The sequence below is a fragment of the Monodon monoceros genome, unplaced genomic scaffold, assembly GCF_005190385.1.
Source record: "Monodon monoceros isolate NGI ecotype Baffin Bay Population unplaced genomic scaffold, NGI_Narwhal_1 Super_Scaffold_18, whole genome shotgun sequence".
In the NCBI taxonomy this organism is placed as follows: domain Eukaryota; kingdom Metazoa; phylum Chordata; class Mammalia; order Artiodactyla; family Monodontidae; genus Monodon; species Monodon monoceros.
The window spans coordinates 48955708-48971509 of record NW_021703774.1 but is presented as its reverse complement, the minus strand read 5'-3'; the positions used below and the strand labels follow the sequence as shown (position 1 = coordinate 48971509).

Genomic DNA, 15802 nt, shown 5'->3' with positions numbered 1-15802 from the left:
TATAAGTAGGCCTTGATTTTTAAAATTTAATAAATTAATTAATTTTTAAATCTTTTATTGAAGTACAGTTGATTTACAATGTTGTGTTTCTGGTGTACAGCAAAGTGGTTCAGTTATATATATGTATATTCTTTTTCATATTCTTTTCTATTATGATTTATTACAGGATATTGAATATAGTTCCCTTTGGTATACAGTAGGACCTTGTTTATCTTTTTTTTTTTTTCTTATTTTTAAAAAATTCTTGGCTGCACTGCACAGCTTGCAGAATCTTAGTTCCCCAACCACTGATCGAACCTGGGCCTACACCAGTGAAAGCCCCGAGTCCTAACCACTGGACCTCCAGGGAATTCCCTATCTATTTTATATATAATTGTTTGTATCTGCTAATCCCAAACTCCTGATTTATCCCTCCCTAACCCCCTTTTCCCTTTGGTAACCAGAAGTTTGTTCTCTATGTCTGTGAGTCTGTTTCTGTTTTGTAAATAAGTTCATTTGTATCACATTTTAGATTCTACATATAAGCGATATATGATATCATCCCGCATGGCTTGCGGGATCTCAGTTCCCTGACCAGGGATTGAACTGGGGGCCTGTCATTGAAAGCCTGGAATCCTAACCACTAGGCCACCAAGGGAACTCCTTGCAGCAAGTTTAATGAGGATGAGAATTTAGAAATTTGGAGGCCATAGTGACTCCAGAAAAGGAAGAGTTGCAGAAACATGTTGGGGATGAATTGCTAGTGAGACAGTGAAGATAGGAAGTACGAACCACTTTTCCAGGACTTTTTATATTAAAAGGAAAAGACAGCATGAGTTGGGTCTTGAAAGATAAGAGGTTCATTGGAAAGGGCTGTTGTTTGTTTCCAAAGGACATTGTTTCCAAAATTTCAGTTATTTATAATTTTGCCACTATCTCTGTACCATATTTATTATTATGTAATTTAAAGAAATTTTCACTAAAAAGAAGAATCTTCATCCTAGGCAGTCAATTCTATGAAGTGATTGTTTGTTTCAGTTACACATTTGTTTCCAAAACGTTAAGTAAATATGTAATACTTCACAGATAAATTTTGAGTACCACTTATGACATCCATATCATAATTTCAGAAAATTTTTAAAGACTACTTTGGTGCTGAATGTAATGTGGACAAAATAAATGGCTCAGCGTGTTGAATGATTTGAACAGTTTCTCAAAGGACATATAAAGGATCAAGGCAATATAGTTTAAAGGGGTAGTCTTGAAAAAGAGATGGGCTACCCCTTCCTCTGACAAAGGAACAGTGGAGAAGAGGATTAAAGATAGTGAAAATTAAGATAGAAGACATTTCAGGAGTTGGTCCCCAAAATGATCAACTGAAGTTTGCTTTGTAAGGCTGGGACTTGAAGGTGGAAAATGTTTGGAACTACGCTTGGGAGGAATGTTATAGAAATTCATCAAGAGGCAGAGACAAAGATTTCATTTTTATTGCAGGCCTGGTTAACGCTAGACAGCAACAGTTTATAGTGGGCCCATTTTCTGTATTATATTTCTGCAGTGCATGGCAGTTTGAAATCAGAGAAAGCAGATAGCAAGCAATATCTGGGATTGGGATGTGGCTAGGTGGGTCCAAGAAATTAGTGGTGTTGATGAGGGAAGGATAGAAATAATGACAGAGGGTTAGTGACTCTAGCAAAGACTCACTTTGCACCTGTTTTTAGTTTTTCATGTGGTTCCCAGGAAATTTTAAATTACATAATGTGGTTCACATTATGTTTCTGTTGGGCAGCACTGATCTAGAAAGTAACTGGTAACCTAGAAGGTAAGGAGTTAAAAGCTGCCCTTAGGCAAAAGTCTATATTAAGTACAGTATTGTAAAGCAAAGAGAGCTTGGCACTTAGAGGCATTTGACTCAGGGTCAAGTCCCAGAAAACCCAAGTCCTTACAAGTCTTCATGCTGTTTCCATTGCCTGAAATAATCTTTCTAATACCTTGTGCACTGTGATTTTTCTTTATCAGTTGAGTCAGCTCAAAAATTGACTTGCTCTGCAAAAGCTCTCTCCACCCTGATGATCCCACAGCCCTTCTGTGTATTGTAATTATCTATGTTTGCATACTTCTACTGAGATCCTAAAGGAGGGGTTTGGAATACATGCCTAGTACCCCGTATGTATTGGGTTCTCAGAGGGTTTTTATTAAGTGAGTGAGTATATAATTGAATGAATAAATGCGTTACTAATTTAATAAGCTTGGTTATTTATCTTTTCCTTCTGGGTAACATTGGCAGTAAATTTGGCATAGTAGCGTAAGTATAGGATTGTTACAGGAATCAGATTTGGTGAAGAGCCATGAAGAAGCAACCCTAGTAGAAAGGCACAACTTTCTGGAGCTGTTTAGTGTGGGCTCTGTTGCTCTCATTTCAGTCCTACTAAAGGTGTCACTATAATAGCACAGTGCAATAAATGATCTTTTATTCGACATAAAGATTATGTACAGTCTCTCTTTTTTTTTTAAGGTGGTAAAGCATGTAATAATTTTAGGAAGGTCTTTATCAAAACTGGTTCAAATTAGATTTTTGATACTTCAAGGAGTAAATTTTTAAATACTCAATTCAATGTTGTAGACTTTACAAGTGTGAGGTAGTGTTCATGAAGATAAATGTCGCAAGCCTGATTTCTTAGAGATAAGAGGGTTAGGAAAAAACAAAATCTAGAGGAGCTTTCTTTAAGGATTTATCTTTGGGTCTACTAATAGGTATTATCAGTTAATGATCAGTTATCAGTTAGTGATATTAATAGATCTAGGCAGGTATTTCAGAAATTGCATGACCCTCAGTCCTGGCTTATCCCTATTTCATGGTCAATGTTTTAGAAATTTAGAAACCTTGAGTTGATTTATGTGGTTGGGTGTCTGTACATAGTTCTTTATTTTTATTTTATTTTTATATATTTTAAACATTTATTTATTTATTTATTTATGGCTGTGTTGGGTCTTTGTTGCTGTGCGCGGGCTTTCTCTAGTTGCGGCCAGTGCGGGCTACTCTTCGTTGCGGTGCACGGGCTTCTCATTGCAGTGGCTTCTCTTGTTGTGGAGCATGGGCTCTAGGTGCACGGGCTTCAGTATTTGTGGCACGTGGGCTCAGTAGTTGTGGCGCAGGGGCTTAGTTGCTCTGCAGCTTGTGGGATCTTCCCAGACCAGGGATGGAAACCATGTCCCCTGCATTGGCAGGTGGATTCTTAACCATTGTGCCACCAGGGAAGTCCCTGTATATAGTTCTTTAAATCACTGGATGTTAGCTTTTAGAGTATTATTCTTTTGATTTTTATGACATTTAAGTTTGGGTGGGTAGCAAGAAAGTAATTTTGAATATTGTGTGAGGTTAGTTTTAAGGTGAAAGAAAATGAATTGAATTGGATTTTTAATATATTTTTCTTTGACTTTATATAACTTTACTGTCACTTGGAGCGGGGCCTTTAGAGATTCTAGTCTAAGTGAGAAAAAACTCTTTCCCTGCTTTCCAGACCCTGACTCCTCAAAGCCAGTTTGAATGGTGGTTAGGTTATTTATGGATAGACAGATTCCTTTTGGGAATGATGCACAGGTAGTGAGAATTAATCTTTGGCATCTTCTTCCCCATCCCCCTATGGTAATTAGTTGAAGGGAAGACGTTTCTGTATTCATTTATTTATGAAGTAAATAGCTTATTTATGAATCCATGGTCTGATCATAGATGGTAGAGAACTAAATAAAAGTATTTTTACAGTTGATGGAAAAATCAAATGGATATTTGTTTTACCTTCATATTTCTTACCTAATAAGTTACCAATTTGGGAATATTTTCAAAATTTATCCTCTCCTGTCCATTCTCAGCGCTATTGTTTTGGCTTATGGCGACATCATTTCTTGTCAGGATTTATTGCATTTCTCTTATGTGGTCCTTTCTTCCTCTCCTGCCAGAGAGTGGGGTTTTCCAATATCAGATCAGTTACTCTTCTGCTTAAAATTCTTAGTTTCCTCAAAGCCCTTGTTGTGATACGCACAGGCTCTCTGTGATATGACCTCTAGCCTCCTTCCCAGTCATAAACTTCACTATTATCAACAGTTGAAGATATTATTTCACTGTTTGCCGGCTTCTGTTGTTGGTGTTGATGAGTCAGACACTCAGCATAATGGCAATTCTCTTGAAGGTGATATTTTCTTCCTGGGTGCTTTTAAGAGTCCTTTTGTTTTGTGTTTTGTTTTTAAATAAACCTCTGTGTTACACAGTTTCACTATGATGTATCTTTACCCTGCTTGGGATTCTTTGATCTTCCTTTGAGGATTGGCTTTTTTTTAACACTTCCAGAAAGTTCTCGGCCATTATTACTTCAAATTTTTCCTCTCCTTATAGAGCTTTCATTAGGTGCATTTTGGACCTTCACATTCTCCATGCCTTTTTTCCAAGTGGAATATTGTGAAACGATATAAAGAATCAAAATGTCCAATAGAGGATTAAATAAATTCTATTTCAGGCATAAAAATAGAATAGTAGACCAATAAAAATGATGTGGAAGAATATATAATGATATGCAAAGATACTAACAATATGTTAAATGAAAACAGGTTACCAAACAGTATTCATAATGACTCTGTTTTTATAGTATGTATATTTATAATATTATATTTAATATTATTATTTAATTTTTGCCAAAGTAAAAGGACAAATAATATTTACCAAAATGTTAAAATTAGTTGCTTGAATATCATAGGATAATGAGCGATCTTATTAGATCATTTTTTGGAGGCTTGGATTTTTAATTTTCTATAAATGGGAGGGGGGTTTTCATTTCTCTTGTGTATTTACCTAGGGGTGGAATTTCTGGGTTAAATGGTACCTCTGTGTTTACCTTTTGAGGAACTTCCAGACTTTTTCAAAAGCATTGTGTCATTTTACATTCTCACCAGCAATGTAGGAGCGTTTTAATTTCTCCATGTTCTGGTCAAAGCTTTTTTCTCCTCACTTAAAAAAACTGTTTTGGGACTTCCCTGGTGGCGCAGTGGTTAAGAATCCTCCTGCCAATGCAGGGGACGTGGGTTCGATCCCTGGTCCAGGAAGATCCCACAACTTCTCAGTTGCTTCCAGGTCTCTGGAGCAACCGAGCCCGTGGGCCACAACTACTGAGACTGTGCTCTAGACCCTATGAGCCACAACTACTGAGCCCATGTGCTGCAACTACTGAAGCCTGCGCACTCTAGGGCCCGCGTGCCGCAACTACTGAAGCCCGTGCGCCTACAGCCTGTGCTCCCCAGCAAGAGGAGCCACCGCAATGAGAAGCCCGTGCACCACAACGAAGGGTACCTCCTACTCACCACAACTGGAGAAAGCCCACACACAGCAACGAAGACCCAACACAAACAAAAAAATTTTTAAAATAGTAAATAATAAACTCTGTTTTATTTGTACCAAGCTTATAAACATCATTGTTACAAGTGTTTATTAACACTCTCTAATTGTATTACAGAAATGCTATCACATCCAATCCCTGAAATAATGCTCTTCTCAAAATTTCCTGCTTGTACAACTCTTTTTCTAGCTTTATTGAGATAATTGACACATAACATTGTATTAGCTTAAGGTGTACAATGGCCAACACTTATGTGTTTTGATTATAACCATCCTAGTGGGTATGAAATGATATTTCTTTGTGGTTTTGATTTGCATTTCCCTGATGGCCAGTGATATTGAGCATCTTTTCAGATGGTATTGACCATTTGTATATCTTTTTTGGAGACGTGTCTTTTCAGATGCTTAAGTTGGACTATTCGTCTTTACCATTGAGTTGTAAGAGTTCTTTACATACTCTGGATGCAGGTTCCGGATCAGATTTGCAAGTGTTTTTCCCCGTTTTGCATCTTTTTACTTCTTTGGAGCAGAAACTTTTTTTTTTTTAATTTTTGACCAAGTCCGATTTATTTAGTTTTTCTATTGTTGCTTGTACATTTTACTACTCATAGTTGCAGGATCCATTCACAGAAACTAATTTCCTCTACTGTCAGAATTTCCTATACTGTCAGCATCCTATGATTAATATAGTTGTAAGTACTGTGTGTACATATAGTAGTTTTGTTTTTTTTCGACTTAGCATTTTTATGTATAAATTTCCTTCTATTTATATTGCCCATGCTTCATTTTTAAGAGTTGTGTCATGTTTTGTGGTTGTACCATAGTTTACATAGTCGTCATTTTTTGCTTGTTTTTCAACTTCACGATTTAAATAATGTTGATAGGTAACTATCTCCATCAACTTAAAAGTTATATTTTTTTCTTTCCTTAGGTCGGATTGATTTAAAACAGCTGATAGCAAAGAAGATACAGTTGACAGCAGAGGCAGAGGTAAGTAACTCCCTCTTCCAGAAACAAAAATGTAGAGTTTTAGGGTAAAGAGTTTTATTCAGTACAATTTTTAATGCTAAACTGTGTAAAGAGTTATTTACCTTTCTTAGCAGTCGACATGAAATAGGAAAATAAGGTCTGCCATCTTGTCATCCTACGTAAGAACCAGATTGTTTTTTGTTTTTTTTTTCTGTACTATCATCCATCACTCTCATTTTCTGGCTTTTAACAGTAAAACTCAATTTTAGCAAACATGATACAGTTGAATGCTTGTGTAAGTGCTTGTGTAGGTGCTTTATGAAAGTATCTATCATGTTTCATAGTAAATAATAGGCCTTCAAGAAACATTGAATCTGAATTTAGAAGTAGATTCCCTGTTATGGAAGTAGAAGAGATAGAAATATCAACTCACAAACAACATCAAGACATTTCAGGGAATTCCTGGCGGTCCAGCAGTTAGGACTTGACGCTTTCACTGTGGTGGCCCGAGTCCAGTCCTTGGTTGGGAAACTAAGATCCTGGAAGCTGTGCGGCACAGCCCAAAAATAACTAAATAACAGACGTTTCAAGCAGGGCAAACAGTTCTACAAGTTAGAATTCAGCAGTGACCTCAGGAAATTCTGGAGGACAAAGAACACTTAAAAAAAAAACAGCAAAAAAAACTGGGACTTCCCTGGTGGCACAGTGGTTAGGAGTCCTCCTGCCAATGCAGGGGACACGGGTTCGCGCCCTCATCTGGAAGATCCCACATGCCATGGAGCAACTAAGCCCGTGCGCCTCAGCTACTGAGCCTGCGCTCTACAGCCCGCGAGCCACAACTACTGAGCCTGCATGCCTAGAGCCTGTGCTCTGCAGTGGGAGAGGCCACCACAGTGAGAGGCCCACACACTGCAGTGAGGAGTGACCCCCACTTGCCGCAACTAGAGAGAGCCCGCACGCAGTGACGAGGACCCAATGCAGCCAAAAATAAATTTAAAAAATAAATAATTTTATATAAAAACAATCTAATACTCTGTGTGCCAAATGTAAGTTGACTTCAAATCCAAGGCAGCCTCTCGTTTTCCCAATAAGATCACTTCCAAAATTTCTAAGGTTTTAAGAGTCCTTTGAAATACATGTCTGTTATTCTTTTTAAAAATTTATTTCAGTGAATGGTTTCCTCCAAGCATGTGAATAACTTGTACTAACATAGGCTTAGTGGAAATGCTTGGGTTTTGGAGTCAGACAGACCCACCTCTATAACCTACCTTGTGAACTTAGGCAATTTGCTTATCAGTTTATTCATTCCCTGACACTGTTTTGAACACCTTCTACATGTCAGGCTCTGTTATTAGCCCTGGGATACATAACTAATCAAAATAAAGGGCCCTTTCTTCAGGAAGCTCACATTCTAACACAGGAGATTAGTCAATAAATAATAAACCTGAAAAGCAAATGACTTATATGGTACAAAAATACATAAGTGCTCAGCAAAAGAAAAAAAATTATTGGCCAACTTGAATATATAAACATCCAATGAGGTGGATGAAATAGCCCTGTTTTTATTTAGTTACGTATGCATGCATGCATATATGCATTTATATAGAATACTGTAAATTTCGATATTTTTATCCTGTTTCATAAAACAGTATATGCAAGATTGTTTGCATTCACTTTGATATTAGTGTCTTTGTAATTGTGAGAGCTAGTTTTTCAGTTATTTCCAGTCCTGGGGTATTTTCACTGTCATCTCGTTTGTTGGAGATCCAGCACTTTTTGAGTCCAGGGATGGTGCTCTCACTAGACATTTTACTACAAGTACCTATTTGCTTAACATTGTGATATCTCCCTGCCCTCCCCCCCCAATTCCGGAGGTATATATGTGTTTTCTACAATATAAGCACTTTACATTGCTTTATAAAGTGGTATTCAAAAGGTATATTGACTATACTTGAAACTGAGAGTCTAGACGTCTAGTTAATAGTGTGTTACATTTTATTTTTCCTGATTCCATTAGGTTACCTGTGTAAGCCTTTAAAACTACAGTGATCAAGGCCATTTCTGGTGAATGTCTTTTCCAGTTAAAAATTTGTTGTCCCATTATAAGAGATTGAAGACTTGATGATTTGGTAACTTGCACTTCTCTGAGGGCTAATTTATAATTTTGGCTAACAAAAGAAAACTCTTTAGTTTGTAGGCATATGTGCTATTTTTAAGGACCCACTCTTGCAAATTTAGTCATTACAATGAAGAAATTTTGTTTTTATGGCTTACCAGAGTATTCCTGACCTTTATTCCTCTAGACGGGCTGGACACCTTCCATTCCTTTTCAGATTCCCCTTCTGTTCCTCTTCTGCTCCTTGTCCCCTTCCCAGAAAGAACACAAAGCCCTTATTGTGCTCTGCTTGTGAGGGAACGTTTTCACATTCATGAAAGTGCAGTCCATCCCTGCTGTCATTGCTATTTATTTTAAAAATCTGAGGTGGGAGGGGAATTAAAAAAATATATAGCATCAGTAACCCAAAGAGGAAAGGGAATGTAGAGTGAGAAGAAAAAGGGGAGGGGAGAGGGGGAATGGAGGGAATGTTTCAAGGACTTAAGTTGAAACTTTGTTTTTAAAGAGAATATTCTACTTCTCTACTTTATATATGAATCAGTGAATAATATTATTCTTTAGTTTGGTCAGTTGGAAAGATTTGAAGGAGAGAGAAAGAAATGGATGAAGTAAGGGAATAGAAGCGGAGGGAAAGGTAGAGGTTGGTTTAGCTAGTATTATTTATTACTCTGTGTTGTGCAAGACTTGTTCCCAGTCATTGAAGGAGGGCATGGCTTGAACAGAGGTATGGAGCAAAGAAACTTAAACTGTGTCTTGGAAATTACACTTGATTAGCATCTGTGCCCCTGGTGGAGCATGACAGAAAGAAAAATAAAATTTGGGCCAGATTGTAAGCCTTTTTTTTCCTATCTTCATGCCCTTGTTCATGAAGCTCTTCCTACTTGAAATTTCCTTTAACTTCCTACCTTCACCAATCAAAATACTATATATCCTTCAAATTCTCACTCAAATGCTGCTGCTTCTAAAGTTTTCTAGGGCTTCCCTGGTGGCGCAGTGGTTGAGAATCTGCCTGCCAATGCAGGGGACACGGGTTTGAGCCCTGGTCTGGGAAGATCCCACATGCCGCGGAGCAGCTGGGCCCGTGGGCCACAACTACTGAGCCTGCGCGTCTGGAGCCTGTGCTCCGCAACAAGAGAGGCCATGATAGTGAGAGGCCCGCGCACCGCGATGAAGAGTGGACCCCGCTCTCCGCAACTAGAGAAAGCCCTCGCACAGAAACAAAGACCCAACACAGCTATAAATAAATAAATTAATTAAATTTTAAAAAATTTAAAGTTTTCTAAATACCCCAGCTTGAAATGATGTCCTCCCTTTTATACTTCTAAGGTCTTAGCATATACTCTATTTGTTATACACTGCTTGTTCTGAGTGAATCACCAAAATTCCTTTGGGGAACTTATGGATGATTTGACTTAGGAGTGTTTTAATTGGCAATTTGGTATCTGAAGAGATTGAACATCTTGCCATTATTAATTGCAGCGTTTTTGAGGGAGATACATTAGGAATGCTATACTGATATCAAAGTTGAAGATACTCTATAGAGTTTGGAAACACTGAGACCAGATTGGAAGCTACTGTAATATTTTAGTATTCTAGACTGAGTAAATAGGGACAGGGAGGAGAAGGGAACTGCATTTAGAAGTCCTGTTATGGGCTAGGCCTTATATTAGGTAGGTGCTTTATGTATGTAATCTTATTTACTTAAATTATCCCATTCATAACAGTGATGTCTAACTGGTTATGTTTTTTTGTTGTTTTGCTTTGTTAGTAACATTTACTAATATGCAATGACCACTGAGGTGGCAGGTATGTGAATATTGTTCAGAGCCATGAAATTTACTTGTTCTTTTCCCTTGTGGGTTTTTAGAAATAATTTTAGAGACAAATGAAAATGAACAATCTTTCTAGTCATTTGTAATTTGGTGTCATGTTCCAACCCAGCTGGCCACTCTTACCCTAATGTTTAAAGTAAGAACACTGGACTAGTTATCTCCGGGGTCCCCTTCAGCTCTAACAATCTGTGTCATCATTGTGTAGCTAACTTAAACTTTTGCTCCTAATTCTCTACTTCCTGTTGTAAAGGGAATAGATAGCCTATAGCTCTTACTGGGCAACTCTTTCGGCTCCATGGCACTAGAGTTGTTAGATAAAATACAGTATGCCTAGTTAAATTTGAATTTCAGGCAAACCACAGATAGTTTGTTGGTCATCATGCAATATTCGGGACATACCTAGACTAAAAAAGTTAGTTGTTTATCAAATTCAAATTTAACCAACTGTCCTAAATATATATATTGGGGGGGGTGTCTCCTATATTTTTATTTGCTAAATATGGCAACTTACAAAGAATTCAGTGAAAATTTATATGTACAGATAGAGGAGCTCCTATTAAGGAAAGGTGTGAAGAAGGTTGTCAAGTACTGAGCAAGCTCTTTAGTCCTAAGGGAAGAGAAATGAGAGAGGTGATGACATTAGTGGGTTGAACTGATTGAATTTTTTAAGGTCACTTCTAGGTCTAAATGCTGTCATAAAAAAAACTTTGAAGTACTTAATTAAAAAAAAAATATGGTGCTAGTGGGGTCATAGAGCACTGTGTAACTCTGAATCGTGACCTTTTGAAATCCTTAGAATTGTGTTGTAACAAGCCTTTAAAGATCTTGGAACAGTCCAAGGGAGATTCAAATGATTAGGTTCCAACCAGCTACATCAGAGCTACATTCTCTACATTAGTAGAGAAATTAGCTTTGTTTAACATTGTTTTATATTTTTTCTGTTGGTTGCAGATAACAGAAACCTACTTTGCCTTATTTAAGCATAAAAGGAAGTGTATTTGAAAGATTAATGTATCTCATAGAATCCTAGGAGAAGTCAAACACACTCAGGCTTTGGAAAGGATATTTATTTTAATGGCAAGAGTTCAGCTATTTCTGAATTTTTCAGTTAATAAGGTTTCCAGTCACGCTTTCTAAGCTCAGAGTTTCAGGTCTATGAGAGAGAGAACTGAATTTTGTTCAGAAGGGCAGGGCCATATAGTACAGCCCCAACCTGGACATGGGGTGCCCGTCCTCACCTTTGAGGACAGTTTCCAGAGGAAAGTGAGTATGTTGAGAAGAGAAAAGAGGATATCTTTACTATCGATGTTTGTAGAACTTTTATTAATGTACACAATTTTATAGAGGAAATGTTAGGTCTAGTGTGAAAAGTGAAGGGATGAAAAATTACTTTCTATTCTTCTTAAAAATAAATATTTATATTTCGCTTGCTTCTTATATAGCATTTCTAGTGTTGTTTTTCATATTAGTATCTAGTGCAGCTGCCTGACCATTAAATGAGCAATCTGTAATGAGTACGACTCAAATGGCATGTCTGCAAATGAGGCCTCCTCTTCATGGCTTATCACTTGTTCAAGTAAAGTAAGAAGTTTTTGGATAGTGCCAACTTATTTGATTTGTTGGCAGACTGCTGGAAAGACAAGTCGAAGGGTTTTCTGCCCAGAAATTCTTTGATCATTTGTATAAGTTGAGATTAGCTTGTGCCGTAATAGCAACACAAGATGAACACAAGTAATTGTGGCTTAAACAAGATAGAAGTGCATTTTCCTCTTGTAGAAATGATCCAGAGGTGAGAAGTCCACAGCTGGAATGGTGACTCTGGTCCTCAGCGACTCCTCCTTCTACCTCCCTGCCTCACCATTTGTAGGCTGTGATTTGTCTTCTCATTGTCCAAGTGGCTTCAGCCATTTCATCTGAGTTTCAAAGAGCAGAATTGATGTAGGGGAAGAAAGGGGGCAAGGAACAGGTACCAGCTGTCTTTTTTTTTTTTTGCGGTATGCGGGCCTCTCACTGTTATGGCCTCTCCCGTTGCGGAGCGCAGGCTCCGGACACGCAGGCTTAGCGGCCATGGCTCATGGGCCCAGCCGCTCCGCGGCATGTGGGATCTTCCCGGACCGGGGCACGAACCCATGTCCCCTGCATCGGCAGGCGGACTCTCAACCGCTGCGCCACCAGGGAAGCCCCGGCAGGCGGATTCTTAACCACTGTGCCACAAGGGAAGCCCAGAGTATAATATTTTGTTTTTTAATTTTTTTTTACTTACTAGATCACCAATTTATTATAAAAGGATATAATAGCTCAGGAACAGCCAGGTGGAAGAGATGCACACGGCAAGTATGGGGAAAGGGTGCGGAGCTTCCATGCTCTCTGAGTGAGCCATTCTCCCTGCGTCACCATGGGTTCACCAACCCGGAAGTTCCAGAGTATAATATTTTATACTCTCTACTCAGAGTATACCTGTTTATTTTGTGTTTCTTTCTCTCAGCCTACTTTATAATTTTTTCATGCCTCTGTAAGGGTTACTTTATCCATAAACGACCCTGCTCTTTTCACATTTTAAGACTCAGTCCAAAGCAACCTCTGTTTGGAAGGCTTTTTAGAAGTGTTCTCTTTCTGAAGTGCAAATCTGAATATGTTTATAAACCTTGTGCTTAAAACATTATTGGCTTTCAGTTGCCCTTAGGATAAAATGAAAAATTCTTAAAATGGGGGAATTCCCTGGCGGTCCAGTGGTTAGGACTCCTCCTTGCTTTCACTGCCGAGGGCCCAGGTTCAATCCCCGGTTGGGGGAACTTCCCTGGTGGTCAGATGGGTAAGACTCCATTCTCCCAATGCAGGGGTCCCGGGTTCAATCCCTGGTCGGGGAACTAGATCCCACATGCATGCCATAGCTAAGGAGTCCGCATGCTGCAATTGAAGATCCCGTGTGCCGCAACTAAGGCACGGTGCGGCCTAAATCAATCAATCAATTAATCAATCAATCCCCGATTGGGGAACTAAGATCCCACAAGCCGAGTGACATGGCAAAAAAAAACAACAAAAAAACCTTAAAAGACCTGCATGAACTGTAGACCCTGTTTGCTTCTCCAGCCTCATCTCTGATCACTCGTGGTGCCTTCACTGCGTTCCACCCGTAGAATCTTTGCTTCTTGGTGGTTGTTCCCCATTCTTAGAATCTTAGAGGTTGTCTCCTTTAGCTGCTTGTTTTAAAAATGAGGTTCTCTGATAGATTATCTAAGCACCTTGCTTTTCTAGTTTCTAGTTAACTGCCTGCCTCCTTCCTTCTGTTGTCCTTCTGTCTATCTGTTGTGCTGGGACAATCATATAGTCCATGGGCTGGATGAAATTAATGTTAATAGAGATGAGATTGAGAAGATAAGTAAATTAGAAAGCCTATAAGCTTGTCTCCTTTTCAGGTTACTGATAGAAATTTTTAGACAGATTTGTTGTCACGTTTTGAAGTTCTAATTAACACGAGTTTCATGCAATAGAAGAACTCATTAGAAGGCAGAAGTGGAGCACTTCTTGTACTGTGTTTCCCTCTTACAAAGGGAATGACAGTAATAAGCAGTCACTCTTTATTTCTATCAGTACTTGGATACATGAAAGGAGGAGGCTAAGGAAACTTACTAGTGTCCACAATAGAGTTCTTCCTTGCGTCCCAGTGGCAGCAGCTTCAATCAACTTTAATTCCTAATAGAGAAAGAAGACAAAGGCATCGTTGATGAAAAAAATTAGTAAGTCCTTCTAAGAAAGAAGTGCAAAATTTTATTCGCACCAAATTGAGGAGTATAACCTGGGAACAGCCTCTCAGAAAGCTCCAAGAACTGTCTGCCTGTGAGAGGTCATAGACAGTTATATTAAGTTTTTGAGATAGAGGACTATACTTTAAATGACAGATTATTGACAGTTTACGCAATCCAGATGTAGAGGTACAAAGCAGGTAGTAGGTCATGGTCTTTGGGGCCCCTTACAAGATTAAGAAGGAAGGTTATCTCCTAAGGAGTTGTGACCCTTGATGAGATTAAGAAGGAATGTTATCTCCTAAGGAGGTCTGGTTAATGCACATGCACAATACACACTAAAGGGGAGGGAGGAGGTCCAAACAGGCAAAGAAAAATATTATGTTTAAATCTTTCTCGTCTTGCCATAAAATGTGAATTTTATATCATCAGCATTAAGAAATGCCTTCATGCTGTTGTCGTCAAACCCAAGTTTGTGTGCCTGGTGCAGTGTGAAACCAAACAACCAAAACATCAGAGTTTGGAGCAGAGAAAAGTTTATTGCAAGGACCAAGCAAGTGTTACGCGAAAAACTGGGTTCACTGCTTGGTGGGTGTCAAGCCAAAAGACACAACCAAGGCAGAGAGCGGGAGAAGGATTTATTCCTTTGAGAACACTGGGGATCTTTCCCAAAGCAGTGTCTCCCCAACAGCAAAATTGGGGAAGTTTTAAGCTAAGGGTACATGCATGTTCATGAAGGGGCTTGAGCTGAGAAGCATAGAATTGGGCCAAAGGTCCACAGAGTCTAAGCTTTAGTTGGAGTCATGAGGGTCAACATCATTATTCCATCCTCCACCCGAGTGAGGGCCTTAGTTTCTGCTGAACTCAAAGATATTATGTATATCCCTTGAGGAGGAACTAAGACTATTGTTTCTTGACTCCTTTTCCTTTGTTCTGCATTCCCTTACTTCCCTTAAGATCATGAATTATGAGATCTGTTCAAGGGCAAGCATTGTGACCAGGCTTAGATCACAATATTACTCAGGCCAAAAATGGCTTCTCATATGTCAAGAAAGCCATGCCTAGTTTTCTTTCTCCGGGGACCCCCTACCCTATCTGCTTACACAAGGAGAATGGGTGGCTCATGCTCAGAAGACATGAACTCTGGGTGGTTTTCAGGGAAGAGTTTTTAAAGGCAACATTTGGGGTGGCGGCTGTAGGGTGTATGACTTGTGAGGTAACAGGGTGCTGTTCCAGGAATCTCAAATCACCCTTCTGGTTGAGACCAGTCTGGGGTCTGAGCCTGCAGTTACCATCTTCCACCTGGAATTGTTCCTTTAGAACAATTTGAAGATATGTATCAGATTGTTATGTATATCCCTTGAGGAGGATCTAGGATTCTGTTTTATTGTTGAACTATCTTCCTTGACTGCTTTTCCTTTGTTTCTGATTCCCTAATTAGTAACTCTATGAATCTGCCCTTTAGAACTCTGGGAAGGTCTAGGAGGCTCAAGCTTTTTTCCTACAAACAAGAAACAGGAAACACGAAGGCTTTTATACCTGGAAGGGCCCCGCAGGTTCCTGCTCAGTTTCACTGTCCACTGAAAGAACAACTCAAAAGGGAAAAGTTGTGAGTTAAGTTTTATTCAGGAACCTTATTCAGGGACCTCATAGCCCAAGAAATAGCCTCTTAGTGGCTCTGAGGAGACTGTTCAAAAGAGGCAGGAGAGGAGCCAGGATATATATGAGATTTTTGCCTGGGAAAAACATGTAGTCAAGCATAGAAGGATTACTGCTAATC

General features: G+C 39.0%; 1 protein-coding gene across 4 annotated transcripts in view; it reads left to right on the top strand.

Annotated features, from left to right (window-relative positions):
* The window catches only part of SOAT1 (sterol O-acyltransferase 1), a 54077-nt gene that overhangs the window by 19216 nt on the left and 19059 nt on the right, over positions 1 to 15802 (top strand). For all 4 annotated transcript variants that reach the window (XM_029230066.1, XM_029230067.1, XM_029230065.1 and 1 more), the window contains one exon: positions 6294 to 6352. In XM_029230066.1, coding sequence (XP_029085899.1) covers positions 6294 to 6352 — 59 coding nt within the window. The remainder of the gene's footprint in view (positions 1 to 6293; positions 6353 to 15802) is intronic.